General features: G+C 45.0%; 1 protein-coding gene across 1 annotated transcript in view; it reads left to right on the forward strand.

The window, feature by feature from the left end:
- Positions 1–2,875: 2,875 nt before the first annotated feature.
- The window catches only part of ATP2A2 (ATPase sarcoplasmic/endoplasmic reticulum Ca2+ transporting 2), a 69,290-nt gene continuing 59,506 nt past the window's right edge, over positions 2,876–12,659 (forward strand). Inside the window, exons 1-3 of the mRNA XM_023202286.1 lie at positions 2,876–3,656; positions 4,350–4,367; positions 4,450–4,532. Coding sequence (XP_023058054.1) covers positions 3,539–3,656; positions 4,350–4,367; positions 4,450–4,532 — 219 coding nt within the window. The 5' untranslated portion in view covers positions 2,876–3,538. The remainder of the gene's footprint in view (positions 3,657–4,349; positions 4,368–4,449; positions 4,533–12,659) is intronic.

Below are 12,659 nucleotides of genomic sequence, written 5' to 3' on the forward strand. Positions count from 1 at the left end.
AGCTTAAGGGAGTATTCCAGCCTCCAGTAAATAGAAAGCTTGCGGAGGACAGTCTAGGAGGGCAATGGCAGTGTGGTAACAGTACCAATGTGAACTTGAACCTTCCTCCTTTCTGAGAAACCTGTAATGCTGTTTAGCTTTGTTTTTGTCTGTTTGTTTTAAACTGACTACACTTCACAGCCATTCTCATGAGGTAAGTAGTTCAGAGAGGCCCTCTAGTTTATTTCACAAATTGGAAATCAATGAACTTGAGTTCACCGAAAATTTGCTGAGGCCCTCCTATGGGGGAGGCCCTTTGCAAGTCGCTTATGGGCTAGGGATGGTGGGACTCATTCATTCATTCAAACAGCAGGCATTTAATAAATAAGGAGCATAGACTGTTCTTTGTACTGAGGATGGACAAGATGGACAAAGCCCTGTTCTTATGGAGCTTCTGTCCTAGAGCTCCATGAGACGCTACGAGACAGGCAGTTAACAGCTAAACCAAAATACAACATCACAAGTAAGCACTCTGAAGAAAACTGACCGGGCACTGTGGCTCATGCCTGTAATCCCAGCACTTCGGGAGGCTGAGGCAGGTGGATTACCTGAGGTCGGGAGTTCGAGGCCAGCCTGGCCAACATGGTGAACCCCAGTCTCTACTAAAAATACAAAAATTAGGCAGGCATGGTGGTGTGCACCTGTATTCCCAGCTACTTAGGAGGTGGAGGCAGAAGAACTGCTTGAACCCAGGAGGCCGAGGTTGCAGTGAGCTGGGATTGTGCTGCTGTCCTCCGGCCTGGGTGACAGAGTTAGACTCTGTCTCAATGAAAAAAAAAAAAAAGAAGAAAACTGAAAAATGTGATGGAAGGGGAATTGCCAAGAGTAGCCACTTTTTTTAATTTTCTTTTTTTTTTTTTTTTGAGACAGGGTCTCACTCTGTTGTTGCTCAGGCTGGAGTGCAGTGGTGTGATCACAGATCACTGGTCTTGACCTCCTGGGTTCAAGCGATCCTCCCTCTTTAGCCTCCTGAGTAACTGGGACTAAAGGTGCAGGCCACCACACCCAGCTAATTTTTGTTTTATTTTTTATTTTTCTTAGTAGAGATGGAGTCTCGATGTATTGCCCAGGCTGGTGTCAAACTCCTGAGCTGAAGGGATCCTCCTGCCTCAGCCTCCCAAAATGCTGGGATTACAGACGTGAGCCACTGTGCCTAGGTAGCCACTTTAGACAGCAAAGACATCTCTGAGGAGGGGACATGTAAGCTGCGACCTGAATCGAAAGAGAATGACACAAGTGAAGATCTGTGGGGAGAGCATTCCATATAAAGGCTGGGGTCAGGAACTCCTCCAGAAGCTCATAATTGCACCAGAGGTGCTTACAACCCCAAGCAGTGACAGTGGCACAGAATATTCAACATCAAATGCCTAAGCTAATTTCTAGACTGAGTAAGGTAAACCATCCTTCTCTTGCCTGCAGTCTTCTATCGGTCCTGAAAGAGAGAGATGAGGTAAGGGAGAAGAATTGGTAGGAAATGGTGCAGAGCTGGTCTCAGAGGGCAACAACAACCAGCCCTCCATGACCACACCCCCACCGTGCAGTCATGTGCCCGTCTTGAAGTGGCTTTGATCCTGTGACCTAACCAGTTTCCACCTGGCTTCTCTCAGTGCGTTGCCATACAGGAGAATTTTTGTTTGTTTCGTGTAGGGTTTTGTTGCTTCTTTTCCAAGTATCAATCAAAACTACACGCCAACCTCCACTCCTTGGATATAAATGACATGGCGTGCCTCATTTTTTTCAGCTGCTGATGCACTGTAATTTGCACCTGTTGAAGGAATTTATCCTAAGTCCTGAAGCCCAGCCACTTGAGACAACTGAGGTGATTTTTCTGCTCTGCTTTTGCTCATGTGGATGGTGTATTATTGCTAAACACAAAAGTGGACTAAATGCTTCATTCTGCAACCTACTCCCTGAAGAAACCTGCTCTTCTTTGTGAAGCGAATATATTCATGTTTTGTTCATGAATTCCATGCAATTTCCCATCCCCTTGTTAAGTAATGTAGGTTCTTTATATTGGCAAAATTCCCTTTATCTCGCTGTGACCTGCGTTTCGTCCTCCCGAGCAGAGCAAATCATCTGTGGCTTAACAGCAGGCTTTGGATGCAAGTCCCCTTTTCTCCTATCGAGGGAAGTGAGTCTATGAACCGGCCTTCATCTGAAAGCCACAGCGAAGCACCTCCTAGCCCAAGTCTAGCTGCTGTGTGGCAGCTCCAGCGGCGTGACCTGTGACTGCCCTGCAGACACCTATCAAGCGCTGCGTGAGCTATTAATAATAAAATCAACTCTTCTCCCTGCCCCCCCGCAAGGGGGGGTTCCCTCGTCAGGGCCCAGAACCCGCTGGGGTAGAATCGGGGCTGGCGTGCGAAGGAGCTGGCGGTAGGGGGTGTGGGATGCGGTGTTCCCGAGGAGACAGATGAAGGATTTGGGATGTGTGGGAAGGGAACTGCGGAATTCCTCCCCTTGGTTCCTGAGGGGGGCTCCGAAAGAGACAGATTAGGATGCAGAGCGCAGCCCGGGCGACCGAGGGCGAGGAGGCGAGCCAAGGACACCAGCCCGAGCGCGCCTCGAGGACGCCCCGCGTGGACCGCGCTCCAAGCTCCTCGGCCTCGCCTTCCAACCATCCGCCCACCGGCCCCGGGGCAGCGAGCCCACTGTGAGCGCCCCACCCTGCCTCCGCAGATGGGTGGGCCAGAGAACCACACGCAGCGAAGAGAGACGCCAGCTTCCCCTCCGCCAAACCCGGGACCGCGGCGCGCGCGGCCTCGATCCGGGTTCCTAGGGGCGGTGCGCGGGAGGGGGCGGGGCCTGCGCGGCAGCGTGGGCGCCAGGCGCGCTGGAGGAGGGAGCCGGGGGGAGGGGGCGGGGCCGCGCCGCCCGCGCCGCGCTGGGCGCTCTCGGCCAATGAGCGGCGTCCACATGCCGCGGCGGCGGCGAGAGGGGAGGCAGCGGCCGATAAATGCTATTAGAGCAGCCGCCGCGGAGCCGTCCCCGACGCCACCTCCTTCTCGTTCGCCGCAGTTTCCTCCGCCGCTGTCGTGCGTGCGGAGTTGAGGGACCCGGTCGAGCGCGCCGCGCACGGCCCCGCCGGCTCGCCTCCCTTGCCGCGTTCCGCCCTCGGAGGTCGGCCGGGCGCCCCCTCCTCCGGCCCGGGCGGGGCCTCTGATCGCCTCAAGAGAACGGGGAGGGGGCTCGGGGACCGCGGCCTGCGCTCCCCGCGGGCGGCTGAGGGCGAGGGAGGCCCTCCCTTCTGCGAGGGGAGGGAGGGTCAGGAGCCCCCCACCCGCCCTGCGGAGCTCGGGGCCGCGCGAGGGGCGGTTGTCTGGGGGAGGGGGCGCGGGGTGATTCAGCGCCCGGCGAGGCGGAAGCGGCCGCAGGAGGAGGAGGGGAGCGCCCGTCCGCGCCTGGGCTCCCGGGGTGGCACGAGCCCGCGGCCGGAGTGCGAGGCGGAGGCGAGGAGGCCGCGGGGACGGGAGGCGAGGCCGGCCGGGCCCCCGAAGCCATGGAGAACGCGCACACAAAGACGGTGGAGGAGGTGCTGGGCCACTTCGGCGTCAACGAGAGTACGGGGCTGAGCCTGGAGCAGGTCAAGAAGCTCAAGGAGAGATGGGGCTCCAACGGTAGGTGCCGGGCGTTCGGCTGCAGGGGCCCAGCGCGGCCCGGAGAGCCAGGGAAGATGGCTGACCGGGCTCCACCTCGTGGGCTTCGGCTCCGCGCCCGCCGACGGCTGCGGGCGGAGGGTCGGGCCGGCGCGGCGGCCCCGCGGGGAAGAAAGGGGCTGCGGGCCTCGCCTCGCCTCCCTTGGGCCTCCTCGTGTCTCGGGCCCTGGACCTTCTCGGCGCGCAAGGCTCCTAGGCTTCTCTCCAGCAGCAGCCGGCCCCGGTGGAGGGAGGGACGAGGCTCCTGCAGCTGGGTTGAGCCTGGCAAGACGTTTTCTCGTCCCCTGCCGATTTGTGAGGCGTCGAGGTCGTTGGAAAGCCTCTGACCGTTCTTGTCCTACCCAGAGTTACACATCTGGCAGAAGTGATGACATCGCTGAAACCACTCCTCGGTTCAGGAGCCCTAAGTGATTTCACGCTTAGGGCTAGACCTCAGGCCATTGATTACAAAGAGTCCATGCTTTCTTGAGATATCTTTGTAGTATGCCTTCTGCTAAAAAATCGTATATTCCTATAGCTAGGTCTGTGTTTTAAAGATACTGATGCTTAGAATTGTAGCAGTTCTTTTTAGAAAGACGGAGTGCTAAAATGTCTTTCTCTTTTTTTTTAACCTCCCTCTTGACACATTGCCTGGCGAATTTCTACATTCTACAGAGTTACCGGCTGAAGAAGGTAATCTTAACATTTTTTTTTTCCTCTCTTGGTGTGCTGATGGTAAGATGACAGCTACAACACATGTGTTTATTTCTTACAGGAAAAACCTTGCTGGAACTTGTGATTGAGCAGTTTGAAGACTTGCTAGTTAGGATTTTATTACTGGCAGCATGTATATCTTTTGTAAGTATGAAAAAATTTATTTTCTTTTCCCCAGAAAGGTGAAAGTATTCCATAGATAAATCAGAAAACAAATAGTGTCCATTGGGTGAAAACATATTGGGTGTTACAAGCTGTGTCTCCATGTTTAAAAGCTATCTGGGCATTTTAAAATTACGAACAAAACACTTGAAGCCATTGATATTCAGAAAATAGATGCCTGACGTTTATAATGCAATTAGGAGTTATCCCAGAGTGTGGCATGGTCTTATAAATTCTTGTGGTTTATCAGCTTTTAATATCAAGAAGTTCTTCACTGGGAAGCCTTTAGTGTTTTGGGTTCTTCCATTGTTACCGTGTTGTAAGATCATACTAAGATGATGTTGGACTCTTTGTAGTCTGTAAATAGAACTTACAAAAGGAATATTCCAGTTGCTTTCCCTTCCTGGTAATGGCAAGGTGACAGTTGTTCCTGACGGTGACAAGAATGATGACGGCTGTGATGGCACCCTTGTTGACCAAATTTGGTCACTGACCTTTAGGGTGGTATATTTATCTAAATTGGACCCCTGTCTTAAGTGATTCTTAGGTTGGAAGAACAAGGTTTAGTACAGTTGGCTTTAGATCTTAAAGGAAAAAAACCAGCATGGTGTTTTTTCTTGTTCTGTGTGTGCTTACCCACTTGAGTGCTGTATGGTTGCTAAGACACTAGTGAAATGCAAAGAACTACAGCAGAAAAAAGGTGTTGGGGTGGCAAGTATATTTCTAGGTTTTTAACTTTTTTTTTTTAATGTTCGGTATTAATTTTTTGTTGCATTTTTTTTCTTTGGGCAGTAGACTGCTTGGTAGTTTTCCTAAAAATAATCATGAATAGGACACAGATGTTCCTAATCCTAGTAGCATGAGATGCCTTTTATTCTTGAATTACAGTATTACAAAAACCACAATAAATGAAATTCACCCAGTGTAGTACTTCTTTCTAGTTAAAGCAAAATTGACAAAACTTCATGGTTTCGGTTTTGTACATATATGTATATGCAGGTCCCAGGGATCAGCCTCAGTCTTTGTGACAACTATACCATAGAGGGCTATTTTGAGAACGAAATAAAGCAGTGGGCGTTTATCTAATTCAGATGAGGAAAAGATTAAATTTATACCCATCTTTTAAGTAGATAGTGGCAGCAGGAAATAAATTTTTGGAATAATTTTTATGTAAATCCTGCTGTGAGAGTTTATTATGCCATATTAGCCAAGTGGTGTGTAGCCATTAATAATTCAGTCCCCAAGAACTTTTTCTGTGGTTTTCATTGATTAAAATGGGGACTTACATAGCAAACCATTCAGCATTATGAGTCAATCACAGTGTACCTTTGACATAATGTTTCTCCTTGATTAAAAAATGTTCCCCCAGAAAATGGCTGCTGTTTTACCAATTAAGGGAAATGAGTAGAGCTGTTTGATTAACTGTAGTTTATCAGTACATTGTCATGGGGCAAAATAAGTGATACATTTGGAAGTAGTGTAAGATATGTATTTAACCGGGTACATAATTCTGAAATAGCGTTGGCAGTTAAATAATGGGGTACGATAAGGTCATTGGGAACTTCTTAGAAGTTAATTAGCTGACCTATACGAGCCAGAAGCAAAATACAGTTTTACTGAATTCTGTGTGTTACAAGTTGAAGCAGTATAGGAAACAATGCTACTGGTGTTACTACTGAGGTTGCATTGGGTCTCTCTTTTGAGTGGCCAGTTTGACTTTATATTAGCATTTTAAATTAATGATGTGTGTGGGTTTTGTTTGTTTTTTACTTTGAAGTAATTAGAGGCTTCTAGTTTGTAGGCATTTCAAGCAGGTTTTTAAATAAATACTTTAATTTTTTTAATAAGGTAGGACCTTGGCTTTTTGGAGCATTATAGAGCTATATTTTGGAGTTGAAATTTGAGTTCCTTTTTGGTAACTGTGGAGTCACTGCTCAGGAAATGAACTATGTTACATTTTTATTTTATGAGTTGGTAAATAGCAAAAGAATAAGTGTTTCGGGAGTACTTCTATAGAATTAATTTGCTTTGGTTTGTTTGATCAAGGAATTGCAGATATAAGACCTGTTGTGTTGATTTTCTTCATGTGGGGTTGGGTACTGCCGCTACATTGTCTTTAGTGTTTCATTCCTCCAGTCTGTCTTTTAAAAGAAAAGAAAGAGCACTGACTCTTTTTTTGTATCAGTTTGTTTATTCCTATTGATGTAACAGAAAAAACATGGTAGACTATTCAGGTTTTTTTGGAGAAGTGTTAGGTGATTCTTATATACATCATGCATCATCAAGTCATGCTCATATTAGAAAGAATATTAGTGATTTATTTCAAATATCTAAGTAGTAAATTGTTAACTATAGTTAATATTTTGCTATGGCATAAAATAGGAAGCTGCATTAATGTTTTATGCTTGTGACCTGTAGGGATCTAGTTTAATTTGTAATATTGGCCAAAGTGTTTTTTTGAAACGGTCACTTGGATTGAAAGAAGTAAGCTTCATCTCCCAGTGTATAGGAACATTAGAAATTGCTTAATTTGACATTCAAGACCCCCCGCCATCATTCACTTTATCTTTTCATTCTCTTCTTGATTACCAACTTTGCTCTAAATGTAACACATCATATGGTTGCTTGACTGGAAAGCCTCCCCTTTTCTCTCTTGCTGCTTTGTTAAGATATTTATTGAGCACCTGTCACAGACACTGGGGGTACAGTAGTGAATAAAACGGAGAGGGAGCCCTACTTGGAGGATAATACTGTTGAGAAAAATAAAACAAGGGGGTTCGGATTATCAGAGCATGTGAAAGGGGGTACAGTTTTCAAATTGGATGGTCAGGGAAGTCCTTGAAGGCGACATTAGCGAAAAGACCTGAAGGAGGTAGGCATTAGGGCCATGTTGGTCTCACTCCCATCTGTCTAAATCATAAAGTCATAATGAATATGGTAATAACTTGCATAGGTTTCTCTACCTTCCACCTCCATTTCTCATGTCAGCTGCTTAGATTGACCCTAAAATGCTAATAAACTTTCTAGGCTATGGCACTTCTCAGCCTTTATGTTACATTTGACCATTTGCATGTGTGTGTCTTTTTTCTTCCTACTAGACCCCCTTGAAAAGTACACCTTATTTTTTAGAGTTAGTGCCTTTTTTTTTTTTTTTAATACGTAGACAGAGTCTCACTCTTGTTGCCCGAGCTGGAGCACAGTGGCGCGATCTCGGCTCACTGCAACCTCCACCTCCCGGGTTGAAGCGAATCTCTTGCCTCAGCCTCCTGAGTAGCTGGGATTACAGGTGTCCACCACCATGCCTGGGTAATTTGTATTTTTAGTAGAGACAGGGTTTCCCCTTGTTGGCCAGGCTGGTCTCGAACTCCTGACCTCGGGTGATCTGCCCCCCTCAGCCTCCCAAAGTGCTGGGATAACAGGCATGAGCCACTGCGCCTGGCCTAAGTTAGTGCTTTTGATGTCACAAATATTTGGGTGAGTTTGTTTCAGTAGAATTTTCTGAAAATGTATGAGACCTTTTTACTGTGATTTCTCAGAAGAAAATACTCAAAAGTATTTGATACTGGATTTGTAGTGATTTTAATTTTCTTCTGTCTTTATTTTTTTTTTTTTTTTTTTTTTTGAGACGGAGTCTCGCTCTGTCGCCCAGGCTGGAGTGCAGTGGCCTGATCTCAGCTCACTGCAAGCTCTGCCTCCCGGGTTCACGCCATTCTCCTGCCTCAGCCTCCCGAGTAGCTGGGACTACAGGCGCCCGCCAACACGCCCGGCTAATTTTTTTTTGTATTTTAGTAGAGACGGGGTTTCACCGTGTTAGCCAGGATGGTCTCGATCTCCTGACCTCGTGATCCGCCCGTCTCGGCCTCCCAAAGTGCTGGGATTACAGGCTTGAGCCACCGCGCCCGGCCCTTCTTCTGTCTTTAGATTTTTGATTTTAAAAATAGGATAAGAAGGGCAAATTACTGATTGGTTTAACTAGTTTATTTAGAGCTTTTCTTAAAATAATGGTTTGAAAGGCGGATTTAATACTTAAAGTATTTTAAGTACTTTGTTAAAAGATTGTTTTCTCATGCCTGTAAACATTGAATGTTTTTACATAGCTTTATATCTGGATCAGAAGAGAATGAGTTCTAATTCATGATTTTTTTTTCGCATTTTATTAATGACTGAAAGAATTGTTTCCCCCCCGGAAATTATCGTAACATTTATTGGTAATTCTTTGTATCTTTTTTGAAATGTTTAATTCCATTTCCTCTTTTTTTAAAAAAAACAACTTGATGTAAATTTCTTCATTTATTGAGCAATTGTTTGAGGGCCCAAAGGCACAGTACAAGTTTCTGAGAATACTAGGAGCAAAATGTGCTTATGATTTGTTTAAGCACTTTTTTCTTTCATTTTCTTTTTATGATACTAAGAGCTCTTCCTGTTATCACAGTGTATAGATATCTGAGTCACAACATCATGACTGTCTTCCAGTTTACAGCAGAATGTGCTTTTTACCTTGGATTAAATTTTGCTTTATTTGGCCGGGTGCAGTGGCTCATGCCTGTAATTCCAGCGCTTTGGAAGGCTGAGGTAGGTGGATCATTTGAGGTCAGGAGTTCAAGACCAGCCTGGCCAACATGCTGAAACCCTGCGTGTACTAAAAATACAAAAATTAGCCGGGCGTGGTGGCGGGTCCCTGTAGTCCCAGCTACGCAGGAGGCTGAGGCAGGAGAATCACTTGAACCCAAGAGGCGGAGGTTGCAGTGAGCCGAGATTGCGCCACTGCACTCCAACCTGAGCAACAAAGTGAGACTCCATCTCAAAAAAAAAAAATTGCCTTATTATAGTTATCAGAAGTATAATGCAGTACAGAGTGTTGTACAGTATTTCAGTGCTGTACAGAGATTAATCTTGTGGATAATAATTGGAAGATACTCTATCCCTACTCTATTTTAAGCAGTTTAATGTAGTTGAGTGTTCATTAGCAAGTGGTTACCTTGAATAATACTGGCATATTTGAAGCATTGAACTTGATTGATATAAGTCCCAGAAGACAGGTATTATTGTATTTAGCACAAAGCAAAGGGAAGAAGGAATACTGTTTATGTCTAAAACTATGGGGCAGTGGTCTTCTGTTTCACTTTTCTTTGCTGCTGTTCATGAAGCTTGTTACCTTTTTGCTGTCTTTTTTTTTGAGACGGAGTCCCGCTCTGTCACCCAGATTGGAGTGCAGTGGTGCAATCTCAGCTCACTGCAACCTCTACCTCTCAGGTTCAAGTGATTCTCCTGCCTCAGCCTCCTGAGTAGCTGGGATTACAGGCATGCGCCACCACGCCCGGGTAATTTTTTGTATTTTTAGTAGAGACGGGGTTTCTCCATGTTGACCTGGCTGGTCTCCAACTCTTGGCCTTAGATGATCTGCCTGCCTTAGCTTCCCAAAGTGCTGGGATTACAGACATGAGCCACCTCACCCAGCCCAGATAATCCTTTTTACATATTGCTTAAAACTTTCTATTTTCCTGGAAATAGGGTCTTCTGTCACCCAGCAGGGGAATGCGGTGGTGTGATTAAAGCTCACTGCAACCTCAGACACATGGGCTGAAGCCTGATTCTTGAGCCACCCAAATAGCTGGGACTATAAGTGTGAGCCATCATGCTTTGCCTTTTTTTTTTTTTTTCTGAGACGAAGTCTTACTCTGTCACCTAGGCTGGAATGTAGTGGCATGATCATAGCCCATTATAACCGCAAACTCCTGGTTTCAAGCAATCTTCCCGAGTAGTGAGGACTTACAGGTCTGCCCTGCCATGTCCAACTAATTAAAAAAATTTTTTTTTGTAGAGATAGGGTCTCGCTATGTCACTCAAGCTAGTCTCCAATTCCTGGCCTCTAAAGATTTTCCCAAAGCATTGGGATTATAGGCATGAGCCACCTCACCCAGATGAAACAGATAATTCTTTTTTTTTCCCCCCCTTTGAGATGGAGTTTTGCTCTTGTCAGCCAGGCTGGAGAGAAATGGCATGATCTCGGCCCTCAGTAACCTCTGCCTCCCAGGTTCAAGCGATTCTCCTGTCTCAGCTTCCCCAGTAGCTGGGATTACAGGCGTCCGCCACCACACCTCGCTAATTTTTTGTGTTTTAGTAGGGATGGGGTTTTGCCCTGTTGGTCAGCCTGGTCTTGAACTCCTGACCTCAGGTAATCTGCCCACCTCAGCCTCTCAAAGTGCTGTGATTACAGGTGTGAGCCACCGCGCTTGGCTTGAAACAGATAATTCTTTATATTTAACCGATTGTCAAGATTTTTAGAAACATTTTCCCAGTTCCTTGTATAAATATACTTTGTATAACTTCTGGCAAACCATAATTATGAACTCACATTACTCCAGTGCTATAATACTGCAATAAGGGATCTTGCATTTCAGTAATGTCACTCATCCAGTTTTCCTCCCCTTTCTCTTATCCCATCTCCCTCCCAGTCTCGTGGATTCTTTTGTCAGCAGTCCTCTTTCTCCTTATTCAAGGCAAGAGGTTTTCTTACCAATAGAACAGAACTGTGAAGGACTGCCCAACATAATCTGATACACTTGTTCTTCATTTTGGGCTGTAATATTTTAAAGTAGAGATTAGCTCTGACAGTCCCATCACTGCTTGCCATTGTCTTTCCTTTTGCTCTAGCTGACAGGGGATGTTGCTTTAAGTTTGTTCCCCAGGCTTTACTGCCAAGAGGGAAATTCATACCCACTTTAACAAGGTGTGAAGCTTATCTTACAGTTGCTAATGCCTCACTGACCTTTTGGAAAGGTCATAGTTACTCTTCAAGTTGAGTGATTTTTCTCCCCCAAGAGCGAATTAAAGTTTCTTATTTCTGATATGCTCTCCTTGGCAAATGTTTGAAAGTCTAGTATCAGAGCAGCTGTGATCCTGCATCTATCAAAATTTATAACTTCCTAGAGAAGTTTTCATTCTGGCATTATTCCTGGCCTTAACACTAGAACACCCTGTTGAGAGCATACAGTAACATTTATCATACTCATTCTGTTTTTCTGCTTGCCCTAGCTTACTGGATGTTGGTGGTGATTGGCATCTGTCAGGACTTGGTTGGTCCTGGTGCCTCCTGTTTCTGTTTTTGTTTTTTTGTCCTGCTCAGATATTTCTTATTCATGGTTACCTTCTTCTAATGAGTCATTTGGATTCATTATTACCATAAATCATTTGGAGGAGTGCTTTCATGATTTACTGAGTAGATCTTTTAAAGAAAATGTTACTGTGAAATATGCAAACATTTTAAGCAATTTTTTTTAATTAAAAAAAAATTCGACCTCCAAGATTAAATCATTAGATATGGTTAACACTGTGTCTGGATTGGTAAATTTCCACAAAAAGAGGTTTTAAAATTTTTAACCACATAGACCACTCTTTACCATATTCATTATTTTTAGTATTCACTGTGGTGGGTTCTCTCTTTTTACCACGTTTATAGTTGTTGGATTGAGAAGTGCAATGTGACTCTTACTCTGTGGTTTTTAAATCTTAACAAGGTTATAGTTGTATGAGCTAAAAGTTTAATCCTCTGCCCCTTTTTCTTGGGGCAGTGCTCTGTGACCAGTTACATTTTTGGACTTAAGTTATCTCTGAAGTGCTGTGTTGCTGTATAGATGTCTTATGGAAGATAATCTACAAAATACACTTTGGATCTCCCAACAACTTTGTGGTTCTGAAACAGCCTTCAGTAGTACCACTAAAAAGAAATAGGGAATTAACTGGTTTTTTGTTTCTTTTATCGAGATGAGGGTCTCGCTATGTTGCCCAGGCTGGTCTCAAGCTCCTGGCATGAAACGATCCTCCTGCCTTGGCTTCCCAAAGTGCTGGGATTACAGACATGAGCCACTGTTCCCGGCCTAGAATTAACAGTTTATATATGCTCTAAAATTTAAGTCAGTGATCAAGTTGTTTATACTGTGAATTTATGTCACATGGATATTACTTGATATGAATAATAACCAAATGAACGTGACTTAGATGATCACCTTTTACTTTAATCAAGAATTGAAGTTTTATTTTTTCTAAACAGATATATATAAAATGAATGAAATTTATTCCCTCTCCCAAGATTTTATTTGGATTCTAAAA

This window comes from Piliocolobus tephrosceles, chromosome 10, assembly GCF_002776525.5.
Source record: "Piliocolobus tephrosceles isolate RC106 chromosome 10, ASM277652v3, whole genome shotgun sequence".
NCBI classification, from domain to species: domain Eukaryota; kingdom Metazoa; phylum Chordata; class Mammalia; order Primates; family Cercopithecidae; genus Piliocolobus; species Piliocolobus tephrosceles.